Source organism: Eriocheir sinensis, chromosome 22, assembly GCF_024679095.1.
Source record: "Eriocheir sinensis breed Jianghai 21 chromosome 22, ASM2467909v1, whole genome shotgun sequence".
Classification (NCBI taxonomy): Eukaryota; Metazoa; Arthropoda; class Malacostraca; order Decapoda; family Varunidae; genus Eriocheir; species Eriocheir sinensis.
Genome location: NC_066530.1, coordinates 12,426,280 through 12,447,545, shown reverse-complemented (window position 1 = coordinate 12,447,545; position 21,266 = coordinate 12,426,280). Strand labels below are relative to the sequence as shown.

General features: G+C 40.6%; 1 protein-coding gene and 1 long non-coding RNA gene across 4 annotated transcripts in view; both read right to left on the bottom strand.

The window, feature by feature from the left end:
• LOC127002083 (potassium channel subfamily K member 5-like) overlaps positions 1-20,573 on the bottom strand; it is a 49,167-nt gene extending 28,594 nt beyond the window's left edge. For 2 of the 3 annotated variants that reach the window (XM_050867538.1, XM_050867536.1), the window contains exons 1-2: positions 20,065-20,573; positions 13,014-13,136 (exon numbers count right to left, since the gene is read on the bottom strand). In XM_050867538.1, the coding sequence (XP_050723495.1) occupies positions 13,014-13,136; positions 20,065-20,206 (265 nt within the window). In that variant the 5' untranslated portion in view covers positions 20,207-20,573. The remainder of the gene's footprint in view (positions 1-13,013; positions 13,137-20,064) is intronic. The other variant, XM_050867535.1, reaches the window with a different exon arrangement.
• On the bottom strand, positions 942-2,996 carry LOC127002086 (uncharacterized). The gene is made up of 2 exons (XR_007755711.1): positions 1,499-2,996; positions 942-1,446 (listed from the first exon to the last, which is right to left on the bottom strand). It is a non-coding gene; the product is annotated as an uncharacterized LOC127002086 (long non-coding RNA).
• Positions 20,574-21,266: the final 693 nt, after the last annotated feature.

Below are 21,266 nucleotides of genomic sequence, written 5' to 3'. Positions count from 1 at the left end.
AAAAAAACACGAGGAAGATCTGTGCAGTGATACGGTACAAGACTAGCTTTAGAAAGGGCGTGAGATTGTTTTGATTTCCTTGTGATTGTAAAAAAGAACGGGGAGGGGAAGGATCTGTGGAGTGATACGGTACAAGAATAGCTTTAGAAAGGGCGTGAGATTGTTTTTATTTCCTTGTGATGGTAAAAAAGAACGGGGAGGGGAAGGATCTGTAGAGTGATACGGTACAAGACTAGCTTTAGAAAGGGCGTGAGATTGTTTTGATTTCCTTGTGATTGTAAAAAAGAACGGGGAGGGGAAGGATCTGTGGAGTGATACGGTACAAGAATAGCTTAGAAAGGGCGTGAGATTGTTTTGATTTCCTTGTGATTGTAAAAAAGAACGGGGAGGGGAAGGATTTGTGGAGTGATACGGTACAAGAATAGCTTTAGAAAGGGCGTGAGATTGTTATGATTTCCTTGTGATGGTAAAAAAAACACGAGGGAGGGGAGGATCTGTGCAGTGAGTGATACAGTACAAGAATAGCTTTAGAAAGGGCGTGAGATTGTTATGATTTCCTTGTGATGGTAAAAAAAACACGAGGGAGGGGAGAATCTGTGCAGTGAGTGATACGGTACAAGAATAGCTTTAGAAAAGGCATATGACTGTTTTAATTTCCTTGTGATCATAAAAAAGAAAATTGTCTTGTGCGGTAATAAAAACGATGCGAAGGTGATGCAAGCAAGATTTATTTATTTATTTATTTATTTTACAGCGGAGGAGTAGTTCAAGGGCATAATAAAAGGTAACAAATGTAAAAAAAGGGATGAGCTTGAGTAGAAAGGGAAGGAGATGGGAAAAAGGTTAAATGTGAGAATGATCAGCTCGAAAAATACTCACGGATATGCATAGTAAGTGTTAGTGTGTTTGTCTGTTCGTTTTAGGCTTAAGTAATTCCTTTCTCTCTCTCTCTCTCTCTCTCTCTCTCTCTCTCTCTCTCTCTCTCTCTCTCTCTCTCTCTCTCTCTCTCTCTGATGCAAATTGTGTCTGATTTAGTTCATAGAAAATGGTAATATATGTGTTTTGACAGTAGTTTTTTTTTCTTTTATTCTTTCACGTCTTTATCTTATTCTCTTTTTTCCTCTTGCGTGAGATTTCGTCTATTCTGTCTGTCTTTTCCTTCTTTTCTTGTGTTTTTTCTTCATTTTTTTTCTTTTCATTTTTCTGGCGTCGTTTTCATAATACTCTTTTTTTCTTCTATTTTCCTTGTGTCTTTTTTGTTTGTCTCCTTTATTTATTTCCTTTCTTGCGTTAGTTTTCGTCTTTGCTCAGTCTTTTCTTCTTCTCTTCTTTCTCATCTCCATTCTTTATTTGGTTTCTTTCTCCCTTTATTATTTTCTCTTCTCTCACCTCCATTCTCCATTTCGTTTATTTCTCCCTTTTCCGTCATCTTCTCTTCTTTCTCTCCTCCATTCTCCATTTGCTTTCTTTCTCCCTTTTTCATTTTCTCTTCTCTCACCTCCATTCTTCATTTCGTTTCTTTCTCCCTTTTCCGTCATCTTCTCTTCTTTCTCTCCTCCATTCTCCATTTGGTTTATTTCTCCCTTTTTCGTCATCTCTTCTCTCACCTCTGTTCTCCATTTCGTTTCTTTCTCCACTTTCCATTTTCTCTTCTCTCTCTCCTCCATTCTCCATTTCTTTATATCTATTCCCCCACATTCCATCTTTCTAACTCGCTGTCTTCCTTCTTTCTATTCTCCTTTCGTCTTCCCATTTCTTTTTTATTTGTTACTTTATTCCTCCATCTTCCATATCTCATCCGTTTTTTCACCTTTCCCCTTCCTTTCTTTACTTCCTTCTTTCTCTTTTTTCCGTAATTTTCGTACCCTCACTTTTAACTCCCCCTTCATCATCGCCTCAGCTACATTTTCATCAGCGGGCAACCTTCATGTCACTCACCATCACCGTCACCATCATTACCAGCACCAGTAACAACAAAAAGTACCACCAGTAACAGTAACAACATAACTCACTACCACCACCACCACCATTACCGTCAGCTTACAACGAGATGCACAGACAGACACAAAGAGACAAATTGACTGACAAGAGACAGACAGACGAGGCGAAGGGGAGGAAGAGGAAGAAGTAGAACGAGGTATCACACGTACTCTGACATGTACAAGGATACACAAAGATACGAGACTACAAGAGGCCAGGACCTTCACATACACAGCTCCTGATGATGGGTTGCTTATACCGCATTCCCTTCTCGTCCATAAGTTCATCTTTTTTTTTTTTTTTACGACAATAAACAGCTCAAGGGCACACAAAAATAGTAAACAATAATAAAAGTAAAAGCCCGCTACTCGCTGCTCCCTAAAAGAATCCAAAGAGGTGGCCGAAAGAGAGATCAGTTTCTAGCCTCCAGTTAAAGCTTTCAATTGTTTTCCTTGACTACATACCTCAGTTTGTTCCACTCCTCCACCAGCCTGTTCGTGAGCCAGTTCTTGCCTATTTCCATCGTGTGCCTTAATTGATCTGACTTATACCTAATACTACTTGTTCTCGTACTTATTGAAATAGGAGGAAGAGGAGAAGGAGGAGGAGGAGGAAGAGAAAAAGAGGAAGCAGAAATAGGGGAACGAGAGGAAAAAGTAAGAGGACAATAGTAGGTACACATAAAAGAAGAGGAAGAATAGGAAGAGGAAGAGGAAAAAGAGACAAAGGGGAAACAGAAATAGGAGGAAGAGGTGAAGGGAAAACAAAGAGGACAAAGTACACATAACAAAAGGAGGAAAAGGAGGAAGAGAAGGAGAAAGAAGGAGGAAGAAGTGAGATCAAAGGTAAACATATATATAAAAAAGAGGAGGAGGGCGAGGACAAGGAGAAAGAGAATGGGAAGAAGAAGGAGAAGGAGGAGGAGAAAAAGGGAAAAAAATCATTGGAAGAACAAACACAAACACAGAACCCGCATCACCAACAACCAATCCACTAAACAAAATCACCACCACCACCACCACGATACTCTTACCCCCCCTCCCACCACCACCACCACCACCACCACCAACCCATGGAAATAAGTCACCAGGCACTACAGTTCCCTTCGCTATCACTCCCGTTCATCCCATCACCAGGAGAAGGGTAAAACACCACGACCTTTGTAGTGGAATGTGACCAGTGTTGACCATAAGTGGAGGGCGGTCAACCCTTTCCATCACACCAACCAAACCTCGACTTCCCACTTACAACCCACTTACAACCCACTTATGACCTCTCTGACGCACCCTAGCCACGTCTCCCTTCTGCCGTGAGGTCTTCCCACTTTACAGTTTATATGGAAATAGTTTACATTTTCGTGGGTTTTTGTGATGGCTGTGGATCGTCGACTTAAGGACAGGGCGGCCTTCGTCACTCTTCTTTCTTTACTTTTTATACTTTTTTCTCTCATTTTCGTTTTTTTTTTTCTCTTGTTTTCTTCTTTATTTGTATTTTTTCAACTTTCATTTTGTATTCATTTATTATACTTACTTTTTTTACTTTTTCTCTCATCTTCGTTTTTTCTCTTGTTTTCTTTTTTATTTGTATTTTTTTCAACTCTCATTTTTTATTCATTTTTTTATACCTTCCTCTCCTTGCTTTATTTCTTGAATTTTTTTCATATTCTTTCACTTTTTCTTTTATTTTATTTTATTTTATATTATTTTATTTTATTTTATTTATTTATTTCACTTTTTCTTTCACTTTCTTTCACTTTCGTTTTTAGGCCTTCCTTTCTTCGCTTTATTTACTTGTTATCGTGCAACTTATTTTCTTGTTTTCCTTCTTATTCGTCATCACCATCTTCAGCGTGTACCGTTAAAGGTAAAAAAAAAAAAAAGATTCACGTAAGTTTTGTACCCCGGAAGCAACACAACTCCAGTGCGTGCGACACAATTGTGGGCTTGAAGGGATTAAGGATGCCCGTTAAAAGCCTTGTTGTCTGGGTGAGCTATATAGAGCGGCAGATGGCGGGAGGGGGAGTAAGGGATGTGGCTGGTTGACTCGGTTGGTTTGGTTTGGGTTGCCTTGACTGTGTGGCTGGGAAGGGGGGGAGAAAGGAAGGTTATTGGCTTGGTTGAGTTTGGCTGGACTTGACTGGTTGACTGACTGAGTGAAAGAGTAAGGGAAGGAAGGAGACTGGTTGACTGGTTGATTGACTGAGTGAAAGAGGAAGGGAAGGAGGGAGACTGGTTGACTGGCTGACTGACTGGGTGAAAGAGGAAAGAAAGGTAGGAGACTGGTTGACTGACTGGGTGAAAGAGGAAGGGAAGGAGGGAGACTGGTTGACTGACTGACTGACTGAGTGAAAGAGGAAGGGAAGGAGGGAGACTGGTTGACTGACTGACTGACTGGGTGAAAGAGGAAGGGAAGGAAGGAGACTGGTTGACTGGCTGACTGACTGGGTGCGAGAGGAAGAGAAGGAGGGAGACTGGTTGACTGGCTGACTGACTGGGTGCGAGAGGAAGAGAAGGAGGGAGACTGGTTGACTGACTGACTGACTGAGTGAAAGAGGAAGGGAAGGAAGGAGACTGGTTGACTGGCTGACTGACTGGGTGAAAGAGGAAGGGAAGGAGGGAGACTGGTTGACTGACTGACTGACTGGGTGAAAGAGGAAGGGAAGGAGGGAGACTGGTTGACTGGCTGACTGACTGGGTGAAAGAGGAAGGGAAGGAAGGAGACTGGTTGACTGACTGACTGACTGGGTGAAAGAGGAAGGAGACTGGTTGACTGGCTGACTGACTGGGTGCGAGAGGAAGAGGAGGGAGACTGGTTGACTGGCTGACTGACTGACTGGGTGGAAGAGGAAGGGAAGGAAGGAGACTGGTTGACTGACCGACTGACTGAGTTAAAGAGGAAGGGAAGGAGGGAGACTGGTTGACTGACTGACTGACTGGGTGAAAGAGGAAGAGAAGGAGGGAGACTGGTTGACTGGCTGACTCAGTGAAAAGGGAAGGAAAGGACCGGGACTGGCTGACTGGTGGACTGGTTGTAGGGAGAGAAGGAAAGAATGAAGAGACTGGTGGCTTTCTGACTGGCTAACTGGTTGGAGGGAACGAAGAGAGACTGGTTGAATGGTTGATTGGTTGATGGAGAGAAAGAAGGAAGGAAGAGACTGGTGGTGTTCTGACTGGCTAACTAACTGACTGTCGGAAAGGAGGAAGCAGAGAGAGACTTGAGGCTTCCTGACTGGCTAATTGACTGACTGCTTAGCTGGATGTAGGGAAGGAGAGAGGAAGCGAAGAAAAACTGTCTAACTGGTTGCAGGAGAGGAGGGAAGAAGGGAGAGAAAGAGACTGGTGGGTTTCTGACTGGCTGACTGGTTGTAGGGGAAGGAAGGAAGGAGGAAGCGAAGAAAACCTAACTGTCTAACTGGTTGTAGGAGAGGAAGGAAGGAGGGAGAGAAGAGACTGGTAGCTCTCTGACTGGCTGACTGGTTGGAGGGGAAGGAAGGAAGAAGGGAGAGAGAGACTGGTGGTTTTCTGCACGACTGGCTGACTGGTTGGAGCGAGGAAGAGCACGTGTCGTCAAGTCGTTATCTCGTCACCTCTCGGCCATTACACCATCGCGTCTTGTTAAGCTTGTACCGAAACCAACACGAGGGCGGCAAACTGAACCGCGGCCAGGAAGCGCTGAAGGAAAAAGGCGTGTCGTACCATTTCCTATTACGTGAGCTCCTCTTTTCTTGTTTCTTCTCTCTCTCTCTCTCTCTCTCTCTCTCTCTCTCTCTCTCTCTCTCTGATGCAAATTGTGCCTGATTTAGTTCATAGAAAATGGGAATAGACGTGTTTTGTCAGTACTTTTTTTTTCTTTTATTCTTTCACGTCTTTATCTTATTCTCCTTTTTTTCCTCTTGCGTGAGATTTCGTCTATGCCGTCTTTTCCTTCTTTTCTCGTGTGGAAATTCAGGAGTGAGTTTATTGATTTATTTTAACGTTCATCCTATATTCCCTGTAGTCTTTCTTTATGGTGCCTGTTAGTGGCATATTACCCCAGAATGAACTAAAAAAAAAAGTATAATACAACAACGTATTCGCTGCATCCAAAGTACTGCAGGAATCTTTTAACATGATGATGAAGAATAGGAAAAAGAAGGAAAACAAGAAAAGAAGTTGTACAATAACAAATAAATAAAGCAAAGAAAGGAAGGCCTAAAAACGAAAGTGAAAGAATATGAAAAAAATAACGAACCACATTGTATGACAGCCACGGATGCAATTACCTGACATGGTGCGTGGGCGGTAATACATGTATGGTAGTGAATAGCCCAATACTAAGCAATGAAAAAGTGAGTCTTAGAAGAGAATGGGAGCCACTTATTTTCGTAACATTTTAGTTGAGATTGTGAATAGCAAGCAATCCACATTAAATAGCCTCGGAAGCAGTAGCCTAGTCAGGGACATGGCTAGAAATTGGTATAGGTTGATGGGTAGCCTAATCATAAACTTAAAATGAAGAGAGGCGTATTCGCACTTCAGTTTAGATTGTGAATAGCAAGCAGTCCGCATTAAATAGCCTCGGAAGCAGTAGCCTAGTCAGGGACATGGCTAGAAATTGGTATAGGTTGATGGATAGCCTAATCAAAAACACTTAAAATGAAGAGAGATGTATTCGCACTTCAGTTTAGATTGTGAATAGCAAGCAGTCCGCATTAAATAGCCTCGGAAGCAGTAGCCTAGTCAGGGACATGGCTAGAAATAGGTACAGATTGATGGGTAGCCTAATCATAAACTTGTAATGAAGAGAGGAGTATTCACACTTCAGTTTAGATTGTGAATAGCAAGCAACCCACATTAAATAGCCTCGGAAGCAGTAGCCTAGTAAGGGACATGGCTAGAAATTGGTATAGATTGATGGGTAGCCTAATAAAAAACTTGAAGAGAGGAGTATTCGCACAACAGTTCAGATTGTGAATAGCAAGCAACCCACATTAAATAGCCTCGGCAGCAATAGCCTAGTCAGGGACATGGCTGGAATTTCGTATAGCTTGATAGATAGCCTAATCATAAACTTAGAATGAAGAGAGGAGTATTCACACTTTAGTTTAGATTGTGAATAGCAAGCAACCCGCATTAAATAGCCTCGGAAGCAGTAGCCTAGTCAGGGACATGGCTAGAAATTGGTACAGATTGATGGGTAGCCTAATCATAAACTTGTAATAAAGAAAGGAGTATTCACACTTCAGTTTAGATTGTGAATAGCAAGCAATCCACATTAAATAGCCTCGGAAGCAATAACCTAGTAAGGGACATGGCTAGAAATTGGTATGGATTGATGGGTAGCCTAATCATAAACTTGAAATGAAGAGAGGAGTATTCGCACTACAGTTTAGATTGTGAATAGCAAGCAACCCGTATTGAGTATAGCCAGGTAGGGAGCAATGACCTGGCAAGGGGCGTGGACGATAACACGTACACCTATAGGTCAGTGGGTAGCCTCATCATAAACACTTAATGGAGAGAATGGGAGGCTGTCATTTTCTCATAAGGACTCAACCCATTTGGCTGTCAATCTCAAGCACCCCTGCAGCCACGCCAACCACCCCTCCCCGGATCCAGCGTCAATGTTGGCAGCCCATAAGTCAGAAGGACGACCATTGCGAGATCCTTCAGATTAGCCAACAGCACCACCATCATCGGGTACGCCTCTCTCACGTCCTCTTTTTTTCTGTCTGTCTGGTGTTGTAAGATATTTATCAACGCTAGTAAAAGAAGAAACAGGAAATAGATATAGTATGCTAAAAAGTAGAAAGGAGAAACGGGAAAGAAGCAGAACAAAAACAACTTGGGAAGAGAAGCAGAAAATAGTTGAAGTACAAAAAGAAAAGGAAAGTAAACAGGAAAAAACAGTCCTTAAAAGAAGTAGAAAGATTAGAAAGGAAAGAAGCAGAAAAAAAGTTACGGTGCAAAAGAAACTAAACAGAGAAGCAGAAAACATTACAATACATAAAACAAGAAGAAGCAAAAGGAAAATTGCAGTACAAAAAAATTACAGAACAAAAGAACTAGAAGGGGAATAAGCAGGAAAATCTACAATACAAATAATTATAAAAAGAAGAAATAAAGCAGAAAGATAAGAAATAGGAGAGTTACACTACAAAGGAAGAAACTGAGAAGCGAAAAGAAAAAAAACAAGAAAAACAAAAAATAGGATCAGATGAAACAACTAGAAAGAAAAGAAAGAAAATAGAAAGGTAAGAAACAAGAAAACAGTTACAATACAAAAGCAGAAATAGGAAAGACTTACAAAACAAAACAAGGAGAGAATACCAGAAAACAGCAATAGAACAAAACTAAAAAAAAAAAAAACAATAACAATGCAACTCACGGCTTCAACATCCACCGACCTGCATATTGACTAAGCATGGAGACTTGTTGAGAAGCTGCCTGTCTGCCTCTCTGTCTATCTGTCTGCGTGTGTGTTTGTGTTCATTCAGCAAGTCAAGTCACATCCTCTCAAGCTCCTCTTAATCCCTTTCCCGCCCCTGCCATGCCTCACTGCCTCGCGTTACGTTAAATTGTGCCTGGTTCTCGGATGCAAGGTTTCTCAAGAGTGCCTTTGTGAATGAGGTTTGTGTTGTGTTCATGCTTGAGTAGTTTTGAGGGATAGAGTTGAGGTGCGGAAAAGCTATGAATGAAGACGTATAGTTGTCGCTCAAGGGTAAGGGTTAGTCAACGTTTTTGAATGAGTGTTTTTTTGTTAGTTTTCGTGTAGTTTTGAGGAACTGAGACGCCGGAAAGCTAAGTAGAGAAGGCATATAGTGGTTGCTGTAGGATATTGGGTAGTGAATTGGGTTTTTCTGTTCATTTTCGTGCAGTTTTGATGAATTGAGACGCCGAAAAGCTAAGAAAAGAAGATAGTTGTTGCTTAAGGATATTGGCTGGTGAATTTGTTTGTTTGTTTTTTGTTCATTTTCGTGTAGTTTTGAAGAATTGCGGCGCGAGAAAGCTAAGAGGAGGGGTAATATAGTTGTTGCTGTACGATATTAGTCATTGAATCGTTGTTGTTATTTTCATTTTGGTATAGTTTTGAAGAATTGCAGCGCGGGAAAACTGAAAAGAGATGGTGTATAGTTGTTGCTTAGGGATACTGGCTGGTAAATAAGTGTTTTTTGTTGTTGCTGTTGTTAATTATTGTGTACTTTTGAGAAGGTGAGACGCGGAATAGAGACGAATAGAGAGTAGAGAAGGCGTAGTTGTTGCTTAAGGATATTGGCTAGTGAATAAGTGTTTTCTTTGTTGTTGTTGATTATAGTGTACTTTTTTTACAGACTGAGACGCGGAATTGCTAAGAAGAGAAGACGTGTGCAATAGTTGTGCGCCGTTTACGTATTTTGCGCGAGGAAGACGGTTAGTGAATAAGTGGGTTTGTTGTTGCTGTTGTTGTTGTTGTTGTTGATGTTCATTTTCGTAAAGCTGTGAGGAATTTAGACTTGGAAAAGCTAAGTGGGGAAGATGTACCATAGTTGTGCGTTGTTTGCGAGTGTTGCTCATGGAAGGGTTAAGAGAATGAGATTTTATTTTTGTTCATTCTGTTTTCTAGTTGGTATTGATTCTCGTGTATCTTTGAAGGATTTTTAAAAGACTCAGAAAAGCTCAGAAAAGCAAACGTAGTACTGTAGTCGTGCGCTGTTGTTTACGAAATCTGCTCATGGAAGATAGTTAGTGAATGAGAAGGTATTTTGTTCATTCTAAGTGTTTTATTGATTCTCGTGTGGTTTTAAAGAACATATATTAAGGAAAGATGAAAAAGAAGCCTGAGTGCTGTTTAGGAATGCTGGTCAGGGATAGTGGATGGTGTGTGTGTGTGTGTGTGTCATGCTCATTCTCGTGTAGTTAGGACGCATTTTCTTATTAGTCTAACTTAGTAAAGAAAACTTAGCCACTAAAAAAGATAAGGTAAGTTTTTATAGTAGGGAATTTTAAGTGGCTTCTCCCTCGTTCCAACTAGCTTTCTCATATCCTTAAGTTTTGTCTCATTTTTCTTCTCTTAGCTGCACCAGACACTCCTAGTTACATACAAGGAGATACAGACTAGAAAAAGGAAGTGTTATTACATCAGTGGAAAGCATCAATATATGTCAGTCATCAGTAGTTTTTAATGTTTGTCAGACGGACTAGACTGAATCGGCAAAGCATTCAGTCTCTTTTTATTAGTTTCTCGTTGTCTGTGGCTCATAGGAGAAGCGTGCTGTGTTGGGGAGTTTAGGATGAAGTGCAGACTCTCGTGAACATCAACAACAGCAGTGGTGGTAAGACGCGTGCACAAGCTTGCAAAACACGACCGCAGAATAAGAGCAACCAACCCTCGCCTTTCACTCGTCCGCGCTATCCAAGGTGAAAGTGACAAGACAGACGAGAAAAAAAATATAACAGACCGTGAAAAGGTGACCAACAACAAGTTAAAATGAATAGGAATACTACAGAAAGGGGTCCGTAGCAAAGGTCATCACCCGAAACTTACATTGAATCGGATGGGATCGCACTGGCAACACTGAAATCACTCCTCTCGATGTGAATGTCACGCTGGGAACCGACAACAGGGAAAAGGGGGTTAGAGCCTTCTTTGCTGGTGTTTATTATTTCGAATGCATTTACGAGTGGAAGGTAGAGAGTATTACAGTTTATTATAAGACGAGGTAGGACGCAATGAATCGGAATCTATCAATATGGCTTGTATCAGTAACATGGAAAGGGGATTGGAACCGTCTTTTTTTCGGGGAATTTGTTGTTACGAGTTGATTTAGAGATGGAAAAATGGCATAAAACTTACGAAAATATTGTAGCTTCTTACAACACGAAGTATATTTCAGTAACTTGTATCAGGAACAAGGAAACGGGATTAGAACCTGCTCTGTGCTCGATATTTGATGTTCTGGGTGGACTGTCTGATGGAAAAATGGCATAAAACTTGCAAAAAATAGTTTCTCATAGCACAAAGTAGAACGCAATGAATCCAAATTTATCAATGCGGCTTGTATCAGTAACAGGAAAAGGGGATTAGAACCTGTACTGGGGAAAGGATAGAGAAAGGATCTTAGAATATAATCTGTTGTTTGTCCGGATATTGTTTTGAATAGAACTTGTTGTTTGTCCGGACATTGTTTCGAATACTTTTTAATGATGAAAATAGCAAAATTGCAGCTTATTTTCTTTCGTCGCGAAGTAAAATAAGTTAAAAAGAAAGGTTACATTTTTACTTCTATCACAATAGGAAAAGCGAATTAAAACTGTCGACCAGGCTATTGTTTCGAATCCTTTATAATGAAAAACAAAACTAACATAAATCAACGAAGATTTATAGTTTTTAAGCCACGAAAGGAGATTTTAAGTTCCATCTCCACCAACTTATCACCGAAAAATATTAGGCTAACCAACAAAAACATTCCCAGCCCCACAAATCCCCGAAGAATAGCGCAAAGTCTAAAAACATTCCAGTCCCTTCTACCACCAGTGCAGTGTTAACCAAATCACCGTCCTCCGCGGCTTTATATAACCCCGAGTGACGTCCTTAAGGGTTTGAAGGAAGACAGTGACGCACGCGTTTGACAGCATCAGCAGAAATCGTCTTATTATGTCATTTCAGCCAATAGAGAAAAAGATGTTGGATGCTCGCCCTGTCTGCTCTGTACTCCGTCTGTCCTTGGTGATGGCCTACTCAAAGTCCACTAACATCACTCGAAGCTCTTTTAGTAGTGGTAGTAGTAGAAGAAGAAGTAGCAGTAGTAGTGGTCGTAGTTGTACTGGTAGTAGTAGTAGTAGTAGTAGTAGTAGTAGTAGTAGTAGTAGTAGTAGTAGTAGTAGCAGTGACAGTAAAGATGATGAAAAGTTGAAAAAAAGAAGGAAGAGAAGGAGCAGAAGAAGAAGAAAAAGAAGAAGTAGAAGAAGAAGAAGAAGAAGAAGAAAGAGAACAGTAGCAATAGAAGGAATAATAGCTTAACCATTTAATTATAGTCTATGTATATTGTTAATTTGCGACTGAGTTTGGAATTCTTTTTTTGTTTGTTTGTTTCTTTTCTTGCCGTTTTTCGTATTTTTATTCAGCTTGGCAAAGAACACACACACACACACACACACGCACTTCCTTTATCTCAGTCAACTATGAAGGCCTGGCATGCTTAAGTCCTATTTCCTCTCTCTCTCTCTCTCTCTCTCTCTCTCTCTCTCTCTCTCTCTCTCTCTCTCTCTCTCTCTCTCGTATATTTTTTATTACATGAGCGGTGACTTTCGAAAACTATAAACTTCACCAGATCTCGGCCGCCCTCACCCACACAGCCGGTCCAGAGCTATAAAACGCCCCAATGCAGTCTAACCGAACATAGCGTAGCGGATACTAGCCTAATATAGCGCAATTAGCATAGCAAATAACAGCCTAACGTAGAGCAGCGTAGAGTAACTTAGCCAAACACAGAACATAGCCTAACATGGCTTAAACTAGCATATAATAGCTTAGCCCAGCATAGAACATAACCTATCGTAACTTAACCTAGCGTCTATTAGCTTAGCGTAACATATCTAGCTTAACTTAGCGTATATTAGTTTACCCTAGCCTAGAACATAGCGCATGGCTTAAAACTAGCACAGAACGTAACTTAACATAGCTTAAACTAGCATGTAATAGATAAGCCTAGCAAATAACAAAGTCTAACATAATTTAAACTAGTATGTAATAGCTTAAACTAGCTAATAATACCCTAACCACATAGCCTAACATAGATTAACCTAGCATTTAACATAGCTTTAACTTAGCATATTACAGCTTAACCCTGCATAGAACGTAGCCTAACATAACATAAACTAGCATAGAGTAGCCTAACCTAGCATAGCGTAGCCTAACATAGCTTAAACCAGCATAGAACATAGCCTAGCACAAATCAAACCAGAATATACTCGCTTAACCTAGCATAAAACATAGCCTAACATAGCTTAACTTAGCATAAAAAAGCTTAACATAGCATAACTTAGCCTAGCGTAACCTTGTTGAACGTAGCTTACCTCGCGTGACCAGTGCCCTGACGGTGGTCTGGGGAAGGGCGGGGCAGGCGCGGGGCAGCCAGGGTGTGAGAAGGCTGAGCAGCTCATCCTTGTTAGCGGGCGGGTTATCTCTCAGGGCTAGAGCTGTAGAGAAGAGGGAATGATAGTCGTGAGAATATACCCGTGGAAAATATTACATGGGAGGGAAAATAAGGTGTCAGTGGGCTAAGAATGTTAAGTTAAAGGAGGAAATATCAAAATCGTGAGAAAAATACCCGCGGAAAATATAATATGGGAGGGAAAATAAGGTGTCAGTGGGCTAAGAATGTTAAGTTAAAGGAGGAAATATCAAAATCGTGAGAAAAATACCCGTGGAAAATATAATATGGGAGGGAAAATAAGGTGTCAGTGGGCTAAAAATGTTAAGATAAAGGAGGAAATATCAAAATCGTGAGAAAAATACCCGTGGAAAATATAATATGGGAGGGAAAATAAGATGTCTGGGCTAAGAATGTTAACTTAAACGAAATAACATCAAAATCGTGGGAAAATACCCGTGGAAAATATTACATGGGGTAGAAATAAAAATGATAGTCGTGAGAATACACCCCTGGAAAATATTATATGGGAGGAAAGACAATGTGTGAGTAGGCTAAGAAGATAAAGTTAATGGGGCAAATATCAAAATCGTGAGAAAATACCCGTGGAAAATATTACATGGGAGAGAAATTGATGACGTCTCAGTGTATAGATCGATCTTCTCTCGAGGCAAAAACTCTAAGGTTAAAAAGGAGGAAACAAAAATCATGATAAAAAAACCTCGGAAAATATTGTGAGGAATAGAAACATGAGGGCTCGATTAAACTCTCTTATGACCTTTGGAAATACCTGCTGTTGAAGCCGAAAGCGCTTGAGAATGAGTATAAACAGGATGTGGTATGCGTGTTGTTAACTCAGTGAGAGAGAGAGAGAGAGAGAGAGAGAGAGAGAGAGAGAGAGAGAGAGAGGTCATATTATACTCGTCTCGCCATATATTTCCATTCTGTCCTAATTAATTATTCATTTCTAGGATAGACTAAAAATAATATATAAGATGTCACTCTCTTAACTCTATGAACCCGCCTCTGATCCTTTGTTTAAAGGGATCGGATCTCATGTATTAGGACCCGATTCTCTTATTATCATTGCTTGACCTATCCGCATCCTGTTATGTTTTATTTATTTAATTTTTTTCCTTTCCGCTGCGTCCGTTTATTATTTCATCCGTTAGTCCGTTTTCTTTGCTTTTTTATCGTTTCTTCTTTTCGACTTACTGTTTGTTGTTATTTTCCCTTTTTTATCTGTTATTGGTTATTTCTTCGTTCAGTTATTCTTCTTATCTCTTGTTCTTCGTTTCCCCTCTTTACTTCTTTCTAATTAATCTATCTATCCACCTCTCTCTCTCTCTCTCTCTCTCTCTCTCTCTCTCTCTCTCTCTCTCTCTCTCTCTCTCTCTCTCTCTCTCTCTCTCTCTCTCTCTCTCTCTTTATCAATCTAATTCCACAAACTCACTGGTCTTTTTTTTTCTAATCTTGTTCTTCGTTCTTCCTCTTTAATTTCATCTTTCTAATCAATCCATCTATCCACCTATTTCTAACTGTTTTTCTCTTTCTCTCTCCCTCTTCATCAATCTATTTCCACAAACTCACTGGTCATTATTTTTTTCTGATCTTGTTCTTCGTTCTCCCTCTTTAATTTCATCTTTCTAATCTCTTTATCTATCTGTTTACCTATATCCATCTTCCCATCTCTATCTGTCTCCACAAGCTCCCTCAGCATTATCTTTTCTTATCATTCTTGTCAACACGTTTTTTTTTATAGGACAGTCGGATAACAGTAAGGTTCTTAAGATCACAAGGTCAAAGTCATCCATTTCAAGCACGAATCGCTGGCTTCCTGGTGCGCATAAAGAAACAGATACAGCCATGAGCCTTTGCGAGACATTTTCCTAAACATTTCGGCGTCCAAGCATATACATTTGACAAGGCTTTCGTACGAGTTGTGGTGAGCTTTTCCATGGTAGTTTTATGACCCTGGTGGTAGCCTAACAAATCATCTGTACCTTCAACGTGAAAAAACACTCATGAGAAACCCTATTAATTTCCTTCTCGCCCTTTGGAAATAGTAGTTAAGAGAGCCGAAAGCGCTTGAGAATACCGACGTAGTTGAGCCCTTAGTCTATATACACCAAGTCAAGTCATACGCAAGTTTGTGGGAGGAGACACGGCCCATACCTGTTAAGTCACGTTTTTGGCGTAAGTCTTACGTAATTTTGGTGATTTTCAAGTCTTACGGCGCAAGTTGAAAATCTTACGTTTTTTCTCCGCTTGCGATGTTTTTTTAATATGTTTGTTTTAAGCAATTTGAAATATATCGTACGCGCCATATTTAAATTCTTGTGAGCGTGCTGAGTAACGGTTACTGTTACGGTTAGTGTGTGTGTGGGGGGGGGGGGGGGGAGAAAGTAGCTCGTGCACCCTGCTTGAGTCCGTTGGAAGTTCCATACTTGTCAAGTCTTACGTTTTTTATACACAAACTTATGGTCTCCAACGCAAAATCTTACGGCAAGACACCACAGTAGCTTGACAGGTATGCACGGCCGATGCGTATTTTATGCGTGACACTGCTTGGAGCCAAACTAGAGAATGTAGAAACAGAGATTTAGAGAAAACGAGGAAAGGCGTACTAATTTAAATGAATTACTTCAACATGCCCTCCTTCACACCCCACACCGCCGTTTGTAGCCATTGAAATTAGTCACGCAATAGCACAATAAAAAGACATTTTTTCGTCAGTGGCTTGCCTGAACGCGCTGTGAAAGAAGGCGAGAATGCACATCCAGAGTGCACATACGGCCCCAACTTTCGTCACCCCTGAACTGGCGGGCCTTAGTGACGTCATCCATGGCGTCATCCCGCTGCGCGTACCGGTCGCAGTTTTGAAGGAGAGTGACTTGACTTGGTATATATAGACTTAGGTAGAGCCTTGCATGACTAAAGAGATCGAGAGTGTGGTTTGGACGACTTTCAATGCACCACCGACCTGGAGAGCAAGTCCGTCCCAAGACTACCAAGCGCATCGGGAACTATATATGAAAGAACAACTCCTTATTCATACAATCTGAAGCGGATTATAAGCGGAAGTGGATGGATTCGTGGCCTTACATCATAATTACTGACGTCAAGATACGAGTGTGATTACTGACGTCATAATACTATTGAGTCGTCATAGTATGACGACTCAAAAAAAATCTACATGTATGACGGTCATACATGTAGATTTTTTTTGAGCTGGAGAGCAAGTCCGTCCCAAGACTACCAAGCGCATAGGGAACTATATATGAAAGAACAACTGCTTATTCATACAATTTGATGCGGATAATGAACGGAAGTGGATTGATTCGTGGCCTTACATCACAATTACTGACGTCAAGATAAGAGTTTAATTACTGACGTCAAAATACTAGCGGGTCTTAATACATGTAGATTTTTTTTTTTTTTTTTTTTTTAAGTACCGATTCAACCCGTCTGCAGCAATTGGCATGGATTTGGCCATCCCTGGTAGCCTGGTAACATTATAGGCCCAGGTCTTTCTCTGCCTCTGTGGTGGATAGTGGAGTGTTTCCCATGTGGTATTGGGGTGCTGGATATCCCCTCCCAGGGTGCAGGACTACATCGAATTATAACAGCCACTTTCTGCTCCATTCCAGTAGCTTGGTGAGGTCTGACTGTAGGAAATCCGCAGTCGAGGGGTTAATTTTCCGCTGATTAAATATTCGTGACTTCTCATAATGCAAAAAGCTGAGAAAATTCGCCTCATGGAGCTAGGAAAATGGCTTGAAAATTCAGAGGGCGTTATTCTTGAACATTTCGAATCCCCAGCACACATATTTGACAAGGCTTTCGTGGGAGTTGTGGTGGGCAGTTCCATGGGTAGTTTTATGACCCTGGTGGTAGTTTGGCGAAGCTTCTATACCATGAACGTGAAAAAAAAAACGAGATTATAGCCTTGGAAAGTGAAATGTACGAGAGAAATTAACCCAGTAGCAGCGACGGGCCAAATTTGTGGCTTTACCGTGTATCAGCGACGGGCCAAATTTGTGCCATCGTATAAACCCCCAAAAATAGATGATGCAAAAACTGATCATAAATCCTTTGATATATATTTTGAAATGTTTTTTTGTGAGTGATGATTTTTTCTCATTTTTCTCGCTTAGAGGGACCATTAAGAAACATGATCTCCGCTGCTACAGTTGTTCTGACGCCTAACTATTGCCGAGAAACATCAGAAATTAACTATTTTAACGATAATTATAAGTGAATCTCCTTAGTAGGGTCCACGAAACAATTTTTTAGGTCGGAAGTCGGTAAATATAAGAGGCTGAGTAAGACAATCTGGCAACGTTTGCCGAAAGCGTCTGAGAGGAGGCTACCAATCTCACCGCAATCAAAAACCTATATAGTATATTCCACACGGTGCTGTCCTTGAAGCGTGACCCGAAGATCGTGGCTCGCATAGATAATGTCTTTTGTACCTTATTTTAGCACCGTGGAAGACATGACAAAGATGAAGAACAGCTCCCCGTCACCGTAATACGCGTCTGGAAATATAATGGACCACAGAATCACAGCGACATGAACTCCAGCCCCCTCGGTCATCCTTTTACAGTCACTCCTTTTCTCCTCCACCTACGATGAAGACGACTTTCCTTCGGCACTATTATTATTATCATTATTATTTCTTAGTTTTTTTTTTATTCTTGTTTTGTGTTATTAATTTTTCTCCTTTCCTTTCTCCTTCTTTATTTTCCTATTGTTTCCTCCTTTATTTTCTTGTTTTTTCTTTCTTTTCCTCATTTTTCTCCTTTCCTTCCTTTCCTTCTCTTTTCTTTCGGCACCTTTCTTCTCCTTTCTTTTATTATTTTCTTCTGTTTATTCTCCTTTCCTTTATTATCTTTATTTATCTTCCAATTACTCTCCTTTTCTTCCTTTCCTTCTCTTCTCTAGCGTCTCTTTTCTCCTTTATCTCTCATTTCTTCTTCCATATTTTCTTTTTTCTCTTTTTTTTCCTTCAGTCTCCTTTATCCTCTTTCTTATTCTCCTTTCCTTCGGTGCCTCTATTCTCTATTATTCTCCTTTCTTCTGTATTTTCTTATTATTCTCTCCTTTTTATTCTCCCTTATTTTCTTTCTTATTCTCTTTTCCTTTCCTTCGGCGCCTCCTTCGTTATTATCCTTTTATTTTATTATTGTTTCCTCCTTTGTATTCTCTTCTTCATTACTCCCTGATTCTCTTTCATTTTCTTTCTTATGATTATTCTCCTTTCCTTCCTTTCCCTTCCTTCACCACCCGCACGTGTTATCAGGCTCTCTCAACTCTTACAACAAATATATCCAACGACCACAAGGGAGATTAGTCGGTTTGCCAAGAGAGATTATCAAAGAACTTATTTTTACCGCAGAAAGTGTCGTAAACGAGTATGGAATGGATGTTGAGGAATGCGTATCGGGAAAAAAAAGGAAAGTTATCTGTGTAGAACTATCTCACATATCACAGTTGACTCGAATATTTTTTTTTTTTAGAGATAAGTAAATAAGATCAAGTAAAGTAAAGTAAAGGTAAATATGCGTGGCCTCAGTGCCCATCTCCGTCACATTGGCCCTTGAGTAAACAAACAAATAAATAAAAAAATAGATCAAAGTAAATAAAACAGCAACATTTCGCACTAACGTTATCAGGGTCTGTGTCGCCGCTGCCGTAACTGTTATCGATGGTGTGGTGGCGGCCTGTCCGTGTGTGTGTGTGTGTGTGTGTGTGTGGCGCAAAAAAAATATTAACAGGCGCCCATTTCACCACTCTATCAGATGTGTGAAAGTGATGAAAGAAATAGTGACCATCGCGTTGGGGTGTTCTTATGACCTCTATTTTTGGTATGTGTGTGTGTGTGGGTGGGTGTGAGTGTGTGTGTGTGTGTGTGTGTGTGTGTGTGTGTGTGGCGCAAAAAAATATTAACAGGCGCCCATTTCACCACTCTTGATCGGATGTGTGAAAGTGATGAAAGAAATAGTGACCATCGTGTTGGGCTGTTCTTGTGACCTCTTTTTTTTTTTTTTTTGTGTGTGTGTGTGAGAGAGAGAGAGAGAGAGAGAGGGGGTGGCAGTGAGAGGGCCTTTTTTGTGTATGTTTATTGTTGTCCGTTTGATCAACCGCCTCGCCGTAAAAACAGAAATAAAAAGAAAAGAAAATGACAATTCCTCCATTAGTAAGACAGACTAACTCGACTGTACTGACGGATTGACAAACGAGACGATTAAGAAAGAAAAAAGAAAGGGAAAGCACCATGCCTTTAAATGTCCTTCCTTGAGATTTTTTTCCGAGCGTAACAGAATAAAACCTGTTCGCGTTGTGTATTTTAACAGTAATGAGAGGCTGAAGAAATATAAAAGGTAAAAATTATTCTCTATCCATATGTTTTCAAGCGTTTAATAATATATCATTTAAAAATATATATACTCAATCTTTAAAGCTGTCAGTGATGTGTGTTAACGGTACTGAAAAGAGGAAGTAAAAGAAAGAAGAGAAAGAAGAATAAAGGAAGGAAAAACTACCGTTGTGTGTTAACAGTTCTGAAAAGGAGAAAAAAAGAGAATGAAAAAAAGGAAAGAAAAGAAAGGAAGAAGGTGGGAAAGCAAGAATAAAAAAATTAAAAGAATACATCTCACTCCAGAAAGAAGAAGAAATTAAAAGAAAGACATTCAAACACCCCGCCTCCAATGTTTATACGGAAGTTTGCTGTGCTGTTGCGGGTTGAGTTGTGTGTTAACAGTTCTGAAATGGAGAAAAAAAGTGAAAGAAAGGAAAGAAAAGAAAGGAAGAAGGTAGGAAAGCAAGAATAAAAAAAAAGCATACATCTCACTCCAGAAAGAAAAAGAAAGTAAAGAAGAAATTAAAAGACAATCAAACACACCCTGCCTCCAATGTTTACACGGAAGTCTGCTGTGCTGTTGTGAGTTGAGTACTTTCCTATCTCTTACCTTTTAAATGCGTCCACTCCGGCGGTTCGGTAACTTCAACAGTCTCCGTCTCATAGTACTCCAGATACTTGAAAATCACACCGCCCAGCACCAACACAATACCGTACACCAAGCACAGGAGAATAGAATTAAACGATTTCATCCTCAGCTGTCTGCGCCGTTCTTCTATCTCCCAGCAGTTACTTATCTCGGGCCACGCTGATAGGCTATTCTTTTCAATCACCGCGTTTCCTGTCCAGTCACTCTTATATACCCCTTTACCAGGCTATAATTCACGTCCGCTCAGTAACGCACGTATACCCTGAGTCTCCTTGCATGTGTGTGGGTGGGTGTAGGTGTGAGTTTACCGGCGTGTTTTTCTGCTTATGGCTTTCCGTCTGTGTTCTCTCTGTGTGCTCTTCTTCATATCTGTGTGATGCATGAATCGACGAAGGGACAGAGGCAGCGCGGATGGCCTCTTCACGGTGTGGTGCGGCTCACACGACTGGCGTAGGAGGTCACTGCTCACCTCGCGGCATTCCTCTCCTCACTCTATCCGCCTCCATCCTCCCTCCCCTTCCCGTCCCTTCCTTTCTCCCTCAGTCCCTCATACACACACACGCGCACGCCGCCCCCTTGCAACCTTCAGCGCTGATGTCATAGCCTAGCATTTTGTTACGTCGATCGCCACCAGAATGGGATGACCGAATATTTATCAATTATTGTCAAGGAAAGAGAATGTCGTAAAGCAAAACATGGGTTGAAGTGACTTGTGGGTGCAGGGTTTATGGTGTTTGGAGTGGTTCAGTGGTTACAAGATACATGAGTTTAGTTTTACTTCTGAGCTGAAACACGATAATAACTGGTTTTATGTAAGCTTAAAAACTATAATATCTGTCGTAGTAGTAGTAGAAGTTGTAGTAGTAGTAGTAGTAGTAGTAGTAGTAGTAGTAGTAGTAGGCCTAGTTATTGTTGATTTGTTGCAATAGTAGTTGCTGTTGTTATTGCTACTGCAGTATTCTAATTTGATGTAGTATTAGCAGTAATATTTTGTAGTAGTAGAAGTAGTAGCAGTTATAATAGCAGTAGTGGTACTATTTTGTAGTAGTAATAGTAGTAGTAGTAGTAATAGTAGTAGTAGTAGTAGTAGTAGTAGTAGTAGTAGTAGTAATAGTAGTAGTAGTAGTAGTAGTAGTGATAGCTGTTGTTCTTGTCGCAGCAGA